The following is a 15,620-nucleotide window of genomic DNA, read 5'->3' on the forward strand; positions in this document are numbered from 1 at the left end:
GAGCTGGGACTGACACCCAAGAATGGCTGCTACTCAGAAGTACCTTCTGCTAAGCGTGTGAAAGTGCTGAGGCTGGGAGGTGATGGGGGAAGGTACAGACCCAGAAGGGGGCAGGTTGCTTCATCTTTCTGTGCCTCAGCTTCCTGATCTATAAAATGGGCCTAAAACCTCCCAATATGCAGAACTGGCAGGGGGATTATATAAGCGAGAGATTATGAAGAGCCCTCCATGCGTTCTGCAGATGAGTACTGGGGAGCACGTCCTATAAGACCCTGGGCTAAAGGCACCTTCGCAGACAACTTATCCCAGACCCATCTGCTGCTCCAGTTGCGTCTGTCATGCCCATGTCAAGCCCCAGTCGGGCCTGACGCCAGTGCCGCTCCAGCAAAGGACACTTCTGCCCCTGCCCTACTGCCAGACAGCCTCCACAGTTAGAAAGTGCTTCCTTTGACTGAGCTGAGATCTCACCGATGTCCACACGTGTCTGGTCGTGTCTATGCTTGGTCCACAGTGCCCTTCCCTATCAAGTCTGCTCCCCTGCCTCATGGATCTGAGACATGTAGGATGTGAGACAGACAACTACAGAAGTTGATGAGCAACTAGAAACAAAACTGCCAGACAAATATAAAGGCTCACAGTTTTAACACTACGAAGGCTTCCAGGGCAATGAAATGCCACCCACCTGACCCCCTGTCCCAACCCGGCAGTCATCCATCCAGCTTCAACACCCCTCTCGTCGGAATCGCGTTGGACTACTTGCGCTGTGTGCCCTTAGGCAAGTCACTTTCCCTCTCTGTTCTCCCAACAGTTATATGGCACTAAAAGTAGTAAGCGTCTCACAGGGGTTGTCCTGAGGGCTAAATGCAGGCGCCTGATGAGAACAGTGTCTGGCACAGACTGGTTGAGTGATATGAGCTGGTGGTTATTATTATTCTTTTGTGTCTGTCTCCCTTGGGAGTGTCGGGCTCAGCAGGGAGCAGGGGCTTGCTTGCCTAGTGACTACACAATCATAACAGGTGCCCCCCTGAGCATTCACTATCTGTCAGACACTCTGCAGGCCTGAGACCTAACATCATTATCTCCTTTCTGCAGAAAAGGGAATCGAAGCAAAGAGAGGTCAAGGCGTTTGTCTGGATAATAAGACTCAGACCCAGGGATGGGGGCACCCAGCCCATGCTGCCACCAGCTCTGCTAATGATGACAGCACAGCGTGGGGACAGGATTCTCCTGGCCTGCAGGAGAGCCTGGGTGCGGGGTGGTGAAGTGCCCTCTCTTGGGCCCCATGCCCCTGCTGCGGGACTGGCAGGGGCTGCCTGTGGCTCTGAGTGAGAGGGGGCTGCGAGCCCCGTCAGTGGGAAGGATGCGGGTGTCAGTGGGGCTGGGGGTGACCAAGCACAGGTCAGCTTTTATCAGGCAGACAGGGCAGGAGGAAGGGGTGCGGAGCTCCAGTTCACCCCTTCTCCTCCAGAGCAAGATTCCCAGAGGCCACCTCCACCTTAAGAGTTAGAGTCTCCAGGCCTGGGGTGAGGCGGCTGGGGCTGGGGGCTGGTCCTTTTCTATAGGCAATTTCACTCTGGCTGCTGGGGACAGAAGTGCTTCACCTCCCCAGGACAGAGAAAGTAAGAAGGTGTGCCGCGGGAAGGACAGCCTGTGGGGAGGGGTGTTCAGGAGCTCAGGATGAGGACAAGAGGCCCCGGGGGCAGTGTCCCACAGTGATGGGGAAGGGGCTTTGGGGTCAGGCAGGCTTCGGATCAAATTCTGCTCTGCTACTCCCTTGCCACCTAGGCTGTGGCAATTCTCAGGATCCTTCTGAGCTCAGTGTCCTCATCTGTGAAGTGAGAGCCAACGTCTGGAAGACGTGTCCTGATGGTTTAAAGGGGATGAAACAGAGAAAGGGCCTGGCATGGGGCAGGCGTGCTGCAGTGCTGACCATTTGGCTACACCCCCCAGGTGGGTGCTCACAACCTATAGCACGCTGACCCCCTTCCTCTTCCCTCTCTGCTTTAAGCTCCTGCCACACACCTGGCCTCTGGGCTTCTATTTTCAGCCCTCAGAGAGCACCACCAAGTACAGAGAGCCCTTTGGTCCAGAAGAGGAGAGAGCTGACTCTTTTTGTCCACGGAGAAGATTAAACAGCCTGTTCTGATCAGCCTTTGTGGCCCAACCCAGCAGACACAGAGCTTCATCCCAGTGGGCAGTGTGGCATCTGTGAAGCTGAGTCTCCTGACTGCAGGCCAGAAACCCCTCTTCCTCTGACCTGATCTTTGCCCACCACTCTGACTTCATATTGCCACCCCCACTTGCACTGGGACCCCCGAACTCTGCATCTCCCCCTCTACACGCCCTGCTCTCCCTCCCCTTGGGCCTTTGCACATCTAATCCTCTGCCTTGAGCAGCCTTTCCCATTCCCTTGTGGCTAACTTCTCTGCTTTCTGGTCTCAGCTGGACAGCACCTCCTCCAGGAAGCCTTCCCTGCTTCTCCTCCCAGCCCCTGCACTCCCCTCCCCAACTTATCATAACTGCCCTGTCCTTGCTAGTCTCTCCCACTAGACCTGGCGGTCTGGGGGGCCAATGCAAACTGCAAAATGCAACCTGCCATGCAGATTCTTCTCATCAGAAATGAGAGGTCTTGGACAGGGCTCAAGGAACCTTGAGGAGCTACTGTTCGTGCTATGAAAGGGAGGCCTCCCAATCCAGCCCTTTGACTCGAGCCCTGTGGTCACCTGGGCAGGGTTTTCAAGGCAGAAAGTGACAGGCACTTGTCAGTCAACCCCCTCTAGGGACCCCAGGAACAGGCCTGAGGGCTCTCCTTTCCATGGGGGCAACAATAACCACAACAGTGGCTGCCCTGGGCATTATGCTAAAGCCTCTGCCTGCTGTGTGCCATTTAACGCTCACCCCCACCCACTGTGAGGGAGCTGTGCACCCCCACTTCAACTGGGGAAACTGAGGCACGGAGGGGAGTCCTTGCCCACCATCACTGCCCTAGGAAGTGGTCATGCTGAGGTGGACCCAGGCAGTCTGATGACGAGGTGTGTCTAGACCAGGACGCCAGACTTCCCACTGCTGTTGGCCACTGAGCATGCTCATCACAGCCCTTAACCACTGCCACCCCCAGAGAGAAATGCATTTGACACTGTAACACACAACACACACACACACCGGAAGCAAAAACTTCTGAGAAAAGAATATTTCCTGCCTGAACACACTCGATATTTACTTTTTATCCTAGTCTGTGTCATTAAGGGGTTTCCCTGGTGGCTCAGCGGTAATGAATCTGCCGGCAAATGCAGGAGACCCTGGGTTTGACCTCTGGGTCAGGAAGATCCCCTGGAGAAGGGAATGGCAACCCACTCCAGTATTCTTGCCTGGAGGATCCCATGGACAGAGGAGCCTGGTGGGCTGCAGTCAGTGGGGTCGCAGAGAGTGGGACACGACTGAGCGACTAACATTGTCACTTTCATCTCATTAACGGTTCTTTAAAAGCTGGTCTCACGCGATCCACAGAAGATAGACCACTTGATCTGGTGGCCAGGCCTTGTTTAGGGTGTCAGCCCCTCCCTCTCTGAGGCACAGGGTAACAGTACCTCGTGTTCTGCGGTAATATAACCAACCACGTGACTGTTTTACTAGAGCATTCCATCCTTCTTCCACCAGTGGCCAGTTCCCGGGGGAGGGGGGTGCCAGTGGCTGTCCATTCATTCATTCCAGGGCTAGTACACAAGATGTGCCCAACAGATGTCAGACAAATGAACGAAGGTGCACACTCAGGAAAATGCAGAGCAGAGCACACCCCAGGGTCACCCCAGCCTGGGCGCAAAGCACTTAAGCAGAGATCAGGGTGGCTTTAGGGCAACTGAACCACAAAAGACCCTGAAGGCAGACAGAAAAAGAAGACGTTTGAGTGGGGAGAGGCAGATATTCGGTGGGACTTTCCTTCAGATGCCGCCTCCTCCAGGAAGGCTTCCTTACCCCCACCACCCCAGGGCTCCTTCCTTTCCTGCCAGAGGAGACAGAGAGGAGAGGAGAAGAAGTGGGATCAGAAAGAGGGTAAAAACAGAGGGAGGCCTTAGTTCCTTTGGCTCCAGATTCTCCACGGCAACTTCTCCACGTTTCCTATGCACTGGACAGGCCCGTCCCTCTTTCTCACTTCCACGGATGAGTAAGACTGCTGCTCCACTCTGCCCTGCCCCGGCCCCCAGCATCCTCGCGGGCCATCATTAAGGAGCCTTGATGGGCCAGGGTCCCTAACCGCGTGCTGACAGCCTGGCAGGTTTCAGGGCTGTCGGAGGAACCTCTGTCACTTCGAGAGGCTCAGGCTCAGGCCTCAGATGGAGGGCTACAAAAGTGATTCTTCAAGACCTGTGGGAGGGAGGCAGACGGGGCCAGACAAGGCAGGCAGGCCCAACCGAACTTTGCACTGTGAGTGGGTAAGGGAGAAGGAGAGGCGCAGAGAGACGGGGACGGCACTGGTTGGGTCATCCGTGCCGCTGCCGGGATGGGAGGCTGCTGTCCTCCTAGAGCTGAGACAGTCCAGGTCTAGGGAGGAGAGTGGCTGCTGGGTCCTCGGAGCATTGGCCCCCTCTGCCAGAGGGCAGAAGACCCAGGAGGCCTAACACCCACACAGCTCTGGAGCCATGTCAAATAAAGAGAGAGGCTGGGCAGGGAGGGCCCCAGAGTGGCAGGTGCTTCTGGTCTGGACGCAGCATCTGCAGATTGACCGTCCAGGTTAGGAAGACTGGATCTCCCCCTTATACTGGTGTGCCTTTATCCTTTATGTCTCCAGTCCTCCATCTGCCTCCCTGTAAGACGGGGATAAATACAGACCCTCTAAAGGGTGTTAGGAGGATCTGAAATAGGTGATGTGGGTAAAGCCCCTGACTCAGGGCACAGAGCAGGTTGAGCACACTTCCCATACTCCAGAGCTTCGGGACACCGCTCACTGACGTAACACTAGAGAGGGCTGTTGATTTGGTCAAGCATGGATTGGCTTAATAATTAAATGCAACCAGCAGTTTGAATTCAGCCTCTTCTCCAACCAGAACTACCAGTGAGTCCCAGAGTGAGCCCCAGGGGTGCATGGAGGGAAGGGACTGAAATGGGCTGGTGGAGAAGGGAGAGAGTGCCTCTCTCTCCCTCCCTCCCTGCGGAATTCTGCTCTCCCCTCCCCCGCCCTGTGTACACTTCTCATTTTTTTTCCTTTGCAAAACCCAGATTAAGGCTAAAGGAGTGCAGAGGGAAAAAAAGGCCATGTGGTGGTATTAAAAGAGAGGCCTGGGTCTGCTGAGCCCAGCTTCGCCACTGCCTAACTATGTGAGTTGGGGCAGGTGTCGCAACCTCTCTGGGCCTCCGTCTCCTCTTCCGTGAAGTGGAAGAGAATGACAACTTATTTTGCAGGACTGAACTGAAACTAGAAAAGGGAATGGGTAATGACGCAGTAAGAGCATAGCAAACATGAGTTTCCACGCCAACCCTTAATGCTTGTTTATAGGGCATTTCAAGGGACCACCACGGTGCTGCCCCTCAGTCGATCACCAAAGACATTCCTTTTGAGGGGGCATTTCCTTATCATGTGCAATAGCACAGCAGGTGTACTCTGGGCACTCAATAAGTGGTATCTGAACCATCGCTTGGGAGGCTACTGCATGTCATGGGAAGACTGCAGGACTTTGGAGCTAAATAAACCTGGATTTCAATCCTGGTTCTGCCAACTGGATAAGCCAGGTGAAGGGGAATGAGTCAGTTTACCTTTCTGAGCCTTGGTTTCCTTATCTGTAAGACGGAGATGATAATCCCCACTTTACAGGGCTGTTGCGAGCACTCAGTTCATTCATTCATTCAACAAATATTTACTGAACATCTATTATGTCCTACCCACTGCTGCAGATGCTGAATATACGGCAGTGAGTAAAATGGGCAAAATCCTCCTGGGGGAGACAGACAATAAACAGCTAGCTACACAGACCATGTAGCACATGGTGATCCACGCTAAGGAAAAACCCAAAGCAGGGGGAGGGAGTGGGCAGTGCTGGGGGCAGGGGCAATGACAAGAGCTGCCTGGAGCAGACACCATGTGGAGGTCTAGGGGAAGAATGTTCCAGGCAGAGGGATCGGCAAGTGCAGGAGCTTTAAGGAGAAGTGTGCTTGGCATGTAAATAAAGCCACATATGCAGGAAGCCTGGCGTGGAACCCAGGTGCTCAGCAAATGCCAGCTCTCTATTTCAAGTCCCATAGAAGGAACACCACGCGTGTGTCCTTTTCCTGAGAATGAAAGCACAAGGATTTCTACAGGGCGATGCTGAGCCAAGGGCTCTTTCCGCCTAAGGTGCAGACAACATGTGAGCTCCACCACCAGCTTTGGGGCCTCACCCAGCCCGGCTCTGTGCTGGGCAACCAGGGATATAAGATGATCAAGATGTAGTCTCTGTCCTCATGCAGCCCCAAGGAGAGCCATGGAGCTGGGCGATGACAAAGCAAAGTGGTCCGATGAACATGCAGAGACAAGAAAGCATTGGAGTGGCAGAGTAAAGGATGGGATCGGGCGTGGGTGGTCAGGGAAGGCTTCCTGGAGGAGGTGACAACTGAGCTGGGTTTTGAAAGATAGACTAGACAGTGAAAGGATATTCTGGGTGTGGAGAGCATTAGGTACTGAGCACAGAGGTGTAAAAAACGGCACAGCGTGTGTGAGAAACTAAGTACAGGCAGGTCAGAAAACAATAAATGGTTCCTCGTGTTCTTGGCGCCTGCAGCCTGATGTGGCGCAGGAATTCCAGTTTTAAACGCAGTGCAGGCTTCAGTCCCAGTGGAGTCTGAATTTTTCATGCTTAGCTACTGCTGCGAGTAACCAACCTTAACCCCAGGTTCCCAGCCCCGGGGTGACCCAGTCCACAGAGAGAGAGGGCTGAGTGGGATGGAGACTTCATAAATATCCAGCTATATTTAGCCTTCCTGGCAAGCGTCTGTCCCTTCATCTACCCCAAAGCCGACCCACAGGTGGCAGAATGGCTTTTTTTTTTTTTTTTACTAGAAGAGCATAAACATTTCTTAATTAAGAAATCCCACAAAAGGGGCTTGTATCTTTGTGGCTAGGAGGACATCTGCTGTTCTATTTGCCAACATCCCTGGACACCTCCAAACTGGGTGGATGGGTTCTCTCCATCCCCATTAGGGCCATAGCCTTGGCCATAGGGGGCGTGGCCACACTAGGGTAAGAAGACCTGGATTCGAATCCCACCTCTGTCACTGACTAGCTGGTGAACCTCTGCTGGCAACTTCACCTCCCAGGGAACCGGTGAATTCTGTGTGCATTGGCCTGAAAGCTACCCAGGGGCTTATAAGCAGAAGGAGAGGCTCCTCTTCTATAATCCAGCTTCGAGAATGCAGGACTCAGCACCATGCATTTCAGTCCCTCCCAGAGGAAGAAACAATTATTTTTTATATAGAATTATTTTTTGATATAGCTCTAGAGCAGAGATGGGATGGTACCTTCCTTTCCTCCTAAAACCTCACATAGGTGATCCTCACCTTCTGCCCAGGATGCTACAAATGCCCAGCCCTAAGGCAGAATAAAGACTTATTCTAAAGATTTGGGGGAGGGGAGAAAGGCAGGCAGACAGACACAGATCCCAATCTCAACGCGGCCCCTCCAACACCAGCAACATGACCTTGGGTGTGTCATTTCCCCTCCACAGAGCCTCAGTTTCTTCAATATAATACTGGGATACACATCTTTACCGCGAAGCTTCTTTGCATACTGGGCACTGAGCCTCCAAGCCTCTGAGCAGCGCTGATCTATTCCTACAGTTACCTGGTATTTTCTAGCAAAGCCTTCTCTAGCCCACGCCCACCTCTACCCAGCTCTGAATCCCCCTACTGTGGCCCTGAAAATTCTGGGGTTCTATTAATTAGAGGGCGATGCGCTCAGCGGCGGCGACTGCGAGGGGTCTAGAGAGCCCCCAGCTGAGCGGACACCAGAGGAGGGCGCAGCCGGGGTGCGCGTGGGAACGTGGCCAAACCAAGCAGCATGTGCCGCGGGGGCGCTGAGCGGCTGGTAACTGAGGTACCCCTGCGAGCACCCCCCGCCCCCTACTCTCAGCCGCTGCAGTCTCGGCACAACCGGCGGCTTCTGGCCGTCGGAAGCTCTGAGAAGCCTGGCTCCATTCACGCCCCGGAGCGCCCCGGGCTCCTTCATCAGCGCCCCCGGGCTGGAACAAAGGCAACGCGAGGCGCGCAGCATCGCCCCAACGGCCCCTTCGCGCATCTAGCCGAAGCCGGCAGAAGGAGCACGGGGGTCCCCAAGGTAACCAGGACGCGGTACCCGCCCTCCCGCAGCGCAAAGCCCAGCCGCTTCGCGCGTGCTAAGCCGGGAGTCGGGAGGCACTGGAGACTCTAGCCCACTGCGCCCGCCGAGAGCGCTAAGGGGAGTGGGGGTGGGGTGGCTCTCCGGAAGTCACCCAGAGGGTCCCCCGAGGAGAGGAGAACCCCAGCGCCTGCCTCTCGGGCAGGGCTTCCCGGCGTACCTGGAAGGGTCCTGTGCACCGTGTTGCCCATCGCTGCGTCGGGGCGCGGCGTTGGCGGTGGCGCCGGCGCCCTCGGGACGCAGGGAGGCTAGTTACGTGCTGGACCGGGGACCCGGGCCGGGGTCTGGCTCCGGGGCATCGCGGCTGCACCGGCGAGCCGGCGGGCTGCAGCTGGGGTGGGTGCTGAGAGGGAAGCGGCGGCCGCAGGAGGAGGCGGAGCCACAGGCCCGGGCCCGCCGGCTCCGCCCCCGCCTCCCGCCGCCTCCAACCACGCCGGGAGGGGCGGGGCCGCGGCCGCCGCATCTTTTGAAAGTTTGCTCCGGGAGGCGGGAGGGGAAGCGCCTAGCATCCCGCTCTCGCCGCTCCCGCGCCCGGGTCAGGAAGGCGCGCTGGGCAGTTGGGTGCCCTTGAGGGTGTCAGGCTCGTCAGCCAGCTGGCCTTTCAGTCATTAATTCCAACATTTTGAGAAGGCTTAACGTATGCCAGGCTCTGGGCCACAGCGGGGCAATCCCTCGCACGCAGAGCTTCTGTGCGGGGGTGGGGGCGTGGGAAGGGTCCGGAATGAAAACACCGAGCCGAGCACAAGGTCACCTTGGGCAGTGTAAAAAGCTTAGAAACAGTCCAACCAGGATGACGGGTAGGTGTGGGATATTGCACTCACAAGTGGGAGAAACCTAGGCAGTGTCCAAAGATTGGGAGGAGGGAACCTATAAATCATTAATTAAAATATGTATTGAGCACATCCTAGGTGCCATGCGCTGTGCTGGGCACTGCAGGTACAGACAATGCCTGCTAGCAGTGAAGACAGCAATAACAAGCAGTTAGGATCAGATAATACAACGATCAAAGCCAGGACGGAAATAAAACAGGACTGAAGGGGTGACTCTGTGGGGCTTAGGGAGAACCTGGGAGCAAGGCCAGCTCCATCTGAGGAACAGCAAAGAACCAGCACAGGAAGAGCTGGGGCAGCGTCCTCGGCAGAGGGAGCAACAGGCATTCCCCGTTCATTCATTCACCCACCTCCCCAGGAGGGGAACCCAGATCACCCTCAGCAGGGCATGAAGCCTGCTAGCCCCTGGCCTCACTGGACAGGGCTCCATTTTTCAGATAAAAACACTGAGGCTTGGGAGGTGCAATGACTTGCCCAAGAAAAGCTAATTTCAACCCAGGTTTTTTTTCCGACTCTATTTTCCATCCTCTTGTTTCCCTTGTGACTTTATGAAATGTTATTACCCCCACTTCTCAAACAGGCAGATTGAGCCTCAGAGAGTGGAGAACAGGTGCCTCAAATTTCCGAGAAAAGCTGACCGGAGCTGTGTGAATGAAAGATGGGTATCTGGGAGAGACACCTCCCTTGCACCAAGTTCAGTCTCTCTGGTGCCTTCTTCCTGGAGTGCCTGGTCCACCCCAAAGGGTTTTTGTACTTCAAGGTCAGGTGAAAGCCTCCACCTCTGGGAAGACATCTCTATTCCCCACTACCCCTGATTTATCACACGTGCTTGAACAAGGTTACCTTCTGTCTGAGCTACTGATTTCTCATATTATGGGTACTCAGTCATTAAAAAAAAAATGAGGTCCTGTTTGGGTAGGGTACATTAGTTTCATATACCCTCAGCCCATGTGAGTTTGGGATGCATATAGAGGTCAGTATTATTATAAAAGGAGTCTAGAAAAGTTTACGCATATAAAACAGTGCACTGCAAACAGTATTCTGTGACTACAAGTGTCCCAAAGGGAAGGTCACAAAGGGAGGGTGTTGTCAACAGGCCTTGTAAAGGTCAATTTCAGAGTGCTCAAATAAGTGGCAGTGTTGTGCAAATAAAAAATGCACGCCTGCAAATGAAGCCCCAACTGTCCAAATGCTCTGCAGATGGTACCTGCAGAGGGAGCAGTGTCCCGTGGTCACCTGACATGTGGATCCAAAAGAGCCATGTTTAACATCTTGGTCCCTGTGGTGAAGGTGTGCTCTGGAAAACCAGGAAGTCTTCTTCCTGCCCTCCCACCAGATGATGGTGACACTGCTGTCAAAGCCATGTGCAAAGAATTTGAACCCAAGTAGTTTCTTGAAATTTAGACTGGACCAAAGCATTCTTTCCAAATTAATATTTTATATTAAAATGATTTAAAATATTTATCTCTCAATAAGCTCATCCCTGGTGGTTCAGTGGCAAAGAATTTGCCTGCCATACAGGAGACAGGTTTGATCCCTGGGTCAGGAAGATCCCCTGGAAGAGGAAATGGCAACCCATTCCAATATTCTTGCCTGGAGAATTCCATGGACAGAGGAGCCTGGTGAGCTACAGTCCATAGGGTCGCAAAAGAGTCAGACATGACTGAGCGACTAAACAACAACAATCTCTCAGTAAAGAAATAAATATTACAAATAGACTTCTGACTATCTCACCTCCACCCCTCAAAGTTTATATCGTTCACCTTTACTGTGCATCTTTTATTGGGAGAATAGAGATTGCCCTTAACCTTTACTTGGGTTACCAAGTAGTCGTGCATATATGGTGGTTGCTCACCTCGTCTGAGGTCCCTCTGCACTTTGTCTTTTCTGTTAATTACATCTTCAGGGCAAGTGGTTGTACCTGATACCCCTCCATCCTCTCTAGTGGCAGATGAGAAGCGTCCTGTGGGCAGGACCCGGGACATTTTCCCTTACGAATCCCCAGTGCCCACAGTAAGGGTAGCACACACATTTGAACAACCTGACTGCAGAGAGGCATTGCTGTGAAGTGGGAGAGGAAAGGAAAGGAAGATGGGAGAAGGGAGGGAGGAAGGGATGGGAGAAGGGAGGGTGGAAAAAAGTTGAGAAGGAATAAGTTTTGGTTGATATTAGCCCTGGACTGGTGGGCTGCAGTCCATGGGGCCACTAGAGTCGGACACGACTGAGCGACTTCACTTTCACTTTTCACTTTCATGCATTGGAGAAGGAAATGGCACCCCACTCCAGTGTTCTTGCCTGGAGAATCCCAGGGACGGGGGAGCCTGGTGGGCTGCCGTCTATGGGGTCGCAGAGTCAGACACGACTGAAGCGACTTAGCAGCAGCAGCAGCAGCAGCCCTGGACTGGGATGTGATCAACAGTGATATGTGCGGGGAGAAACAAAATAGGGATGCATCAACAGAGGTATAGTTTGTAGAACGAAGGAGGAGCTTGCTGTTCCAGCGCATGATTAGACCTTTCTGGGAGAAGTTGCTTTGGTTACAGGCACCACACTTGAGAAGGAAGACAAAGCTGCTCCACAAAGGTGGGTCAGGTGGCTTTGGGGGAGAGGAAGATCCCAGTCACCCAGGAGGTATGTAAACAGAAGCAGGGGATGCGGAGCATCCCTGGGCTAGGACAGCAGCCTCTAGTCATAACCTCTCCTGGCTTTGACTTTCACACAGCCTCCTCCCCCTTAGCCACACCCAGAATCGAAGAGACAATACTAGCCTCCCTCGGCACCAGGACCCAGGCTTGGGTTGCAGGGGCCCCTGGGTGAGGCTGCTTCTCCTGATTGTGCAGTGCTGGCACAACCTCCCACGGCAGTGGGTAGAGGGAGGGCCTTGGCTGTGCTCCCTGGCATTGCTTCTTCTGGGCATGCCCTCGCAGATCCTGCCCCAGGCATATCAGGCAGTCAAGTGCACCGAGCTGGTGGGAGTTTTGTCCACTGTAGACTCCTGGATAAAAGACCCCTTCTTTCAGGGAACCTGAGGGCCTTTGCACAGGCTCCTCCTTGCAGCTCAAGAACACTCAAACCACAAAGCTTGGTTTTCAAGTTGTTGCAGGAAACCTCTACTTTTCAGCAAACCCTGATCATCAAACCCTCAGTTTCCAAACCCAGTGGTCTTCACCCACAAAAGCAATATTTTTTTTCAGCTCCTGGTTACTAAGTGCCAGCTACTCAGTGGGTATCAGGCTGGACCCTGTGAGTCCTCTCACAGCCTAGCATTAATGTAATTCCTGTCTGACAGGAGAGGAAACTGAAGCGCAGTGTGAGGAAGGAACTGCTGAGTTCACCCTGCCAGGAGGAGCAGAACTCAGAGGCTTCTAGCTCTCTGCTTATGCAGAGGAGGAAACTGGCCTCGGAAAAACAAAGCCACTCATCCGGTGTGGCACAGTGCTGAGCAGAGGTGCCATATGTCTTGAGTTCTAGCTCCCATACCTTCATTCACACCTTGCTGCCCTCAAAGAGCGAATCATGTGTGTGAGCCACTGAATCTGGCCACAGTTTATGCAACAGCCGAGACCAAAAGGGAAAGAAGCCCTGGCATGTGGCTTTTTCTTGTCCTGTTCTCTTGCAGTGAGTACTTGGTGCCTGCATCATTTCCAAAGGGGAGCTCATCACTGATACACAGGAGGGCTGAATGGACAGAACCTTCCTCCAGAGTCTCCCTGAAGACACACCGACAGCATTCAGATGGATGAGTCCCATATTGGCCATCTGAAAAGGCCACACACTGACATTTTCCTGAAATTCAATGGAGGCAGCTCTGCCACAGACTGGGGCCATACATGTCCTGGACTCAGCTTTCTCATAACATACAGACAGAGCTTAGATGCTCTGAGACACACGGTCATGATGGACATGGAATGGAAGCCTGAGGCAGGGGCTGAATTTAAATCAATTTATGATCCCAGTAACTTGCATTCACTGTGTAATTACAATGCTAATCATGACGCCGTAATAGCTAATAACATTTATTGAGTGTGGTATGCTGTGTTAAGTCCTTTAGATGTTTTAAGCTCACAATGACCCTAGGAGTTAGTGTTATTAGTGTGCCCATTTTATGGATGGAGAAACCAAATCCTAGAGACTGTAGTTAGCTTGCTCTAGCCACACAGGCAGAGAACAATCTGACTGAACATGTTAGGTTCTGATTTATTTAATCCTCACAATAACCCTATGAGGGAGAAAAGGAGTTAAAGCTTATGGAGCTGTTTTGTATTTTTGCCTTTTAAAAATCTTCCTCTCCTCCAGCAGGGTTAGGGGCCCTTATCATATCTATTCTATAAGGTATGCTGGGGGGCTCAGAGAGGTGCAGAAACTTGTCCAAACCACACAGCCAAGATGGGAGGACCTGTACAGGAACCTGTACAGTCTGTGCATTTCTCCTGTTGACTGCTCAGGTGGCTGAGAGCTCACAAAGAGCCCAGCCTGGAGTAATCTGAGGGCTGGCCTGTGCTGACCCACCCCTGGGCCCAGTGCACAGTTTGTCCCGGCCTGTGAGAGCCCACTCTCTGCTGCTACCCTCCCAGAGCTGCAGAGACCCCACCAGGGGGACCTGGATTTTTAAAGAAAAGTTGGATAATGAACGTGGAAAGGGCCAAACCCTAGCTACGCTACTTACTTACTTCCCTTGTACCTTGTTGGCTGTGTGTCTCTGTACAGTTACTTTACCTCTCTGAATATCGGTTGCCACATCTGTAAAATGCGGATGATAATTAATAGTGCCTACCTGTTAGCTGCTATAAACTTCCAATGTGATTATGATTGCAAAGTGTGTGGCACAGAATACGTGCTCAAGTGCTAAATGAATGCATGGGTTGATGAATCAATAGGTAAACCCCAGGGATGGGGGTTGGATCTCATCCAGAGAGGTTGAGGTGCTGGCTGAGGGCTCAGGCCCTGGGTTCATAGCCTGACTTCCCTCCTGCCTAGCTATGTGGCTTTGAGCATGTTACTCAACTTCTCTGTGCCTTACTTCCCTCATGGATAAAACGGGCTAGTAAAAGGACTAGCCTCATAGCATTGTTTTGAGGATTAAATGAGATAATACATGTCAAGTGCTCAGAACAGTGCCTGGCACGTGGCAAATATGCAGTGAGACTCAGTCACTGTAGAGAATTTCAGGGAGAATGGCTATATGTATATGTATGGCTGAGTCCCTTTGCTGTTCACCTGAAACCATCACATGGGGGACATGACGGGGTCCAGTGGAGGAAGCCTTGGATGCCGTGGTGTCTCCTGTCTTGCCGGGGCTCCTTAGAGCTGGGTCAGAGCTGCCAGTTTCGTGGCTCCTGAGCAGGAGGTTGGAGGGCTTGTGCCAACCTGGGGTCCCATGGTACCACTTTAGATCATGTGAGGTGTGGGTTATGCCTGGCAGGCCTAGGACCCGTGGCTTCCTGCTACCCTCAGCTGGCCCTGCCCTGGCTAGAGCATCACAGGGATCACAGAGACTCTGGGGCCATGTGGGCTGCATCAGGAAGCTGATGGGGACCCCAAGTTGGCAGGGATCTGGGGCAGACTGGAGTCCAGGGCAGCTGGGGTGTGTGTGCCTCCATGTGCAAGGTCCTGTTGTCCAGAGGGCCAGGCCAGGCACCATGGATGGGTTCCAGTGCACTCTGGGCTGTGGGGGCAAGCAAGGTCTTCCTCCGGCTCTGACGGGGTACGCTGCAGGGAGAGAAAGTCCAGCTCTGGGTCCCCGGCTGGGTGCACACCAGCCCGGGTCCTGGAGCGTGTCACATGCCGACTCTGAGCCTCAAGTTCCTTATCTATAGAATGGGGACAATAGTTTCTAGCACGAGAATGAAATGAGAAGCAGCCTGGGAAGAGGTTGACTCAGAGTGGATGCTTAGTTCAGACAAGCTGAGGCTAGAATTACTGCGAGTTTGAAGTAAGATCCAGTGGGGAGCACGCTTTTGCTCCAAACCGCAATCTAGTATCAAGTGCGATTGGGCTGCGTTTCTTTCCAGGAGCCCAGTGAAGCTGGTAACGGCCAGGGAACAGAGGCGGATCTTGGTGGGGCAAGTTGGGGGGTGGGGGATGGGAGGATGAGACCAGGAACCACAGCAGCACAGCAGCACAGCAGGGACCCCGAGGCCAGGTTGGCTTGTTCAAAACTCCCGCATTGTCCGCGCTTGGCTGTGTGATGTCTGGCAAGCAACCTCCTTTACTAAGCCGCAGATTTTTCCTCTGAAAAGGGAGGCGGGCCGGGTCTGCTGCTGCTGTTCAGTCGCTAAGTCATGTCCAGCTCTTTGCGACCCCATAGGCTGCAGTATGCCAGACTCCTCTGCCCTTCACTATCTCCCGGAGTTTGCTCAAATTCATGCCCATTGAGTCGATGATGCTATCCAACCATTTCATCCTCTGGCACCCTCTTCTCCTTTTTCCTT

General features: G+C 53.4%; 1 protein-coding gene across 2 annotated transcripts in view; it reads right to left on the reverse strand.

Annotated features, from left to right (window-relative positions):
• NEURL1B (neuralized E3 ubiquitin protein ligase 1B) overlaps positions 1 to 8,687 on the reverse strand; it is a 44,076-nt gene extending 35,389 nt beyond the window's left edge. For both annotated transcript variants that reach the window (XM_040262749.1, XM_040262748.1), the window contains exon 1: positions 8,520 to 8,687. In XM_040262749.1, the coding sequence (XP_040118683.1) occupies positions 8,520 to 8,550 (31 nt within the window). In that variant the 5' untranslated portion in view covers positions 8,551 to 8,687. The remainder of the gene's footprint in view (positions 1 to 8,519) is intronic.
• Positions 8,688 to 15,620: the final 6,933 nt, after the last annotated feature.

Source organism: Oryx dammah, unplaced genomic scaffold (genome assembly GCF_014754425.2).
Source record: "Oryx dammah isolate SB20612 unplaced genomic scaffold, SCBI_Odam_1.1 HiC_scaffold_20, whole genome shotgun sequence".
Taxonomy (NCBI): Eukaryota; Metazoa; Chordata; class Mammalia; order Artiodactyla; family Bovidae; genus Oryx; species Oryx dammah.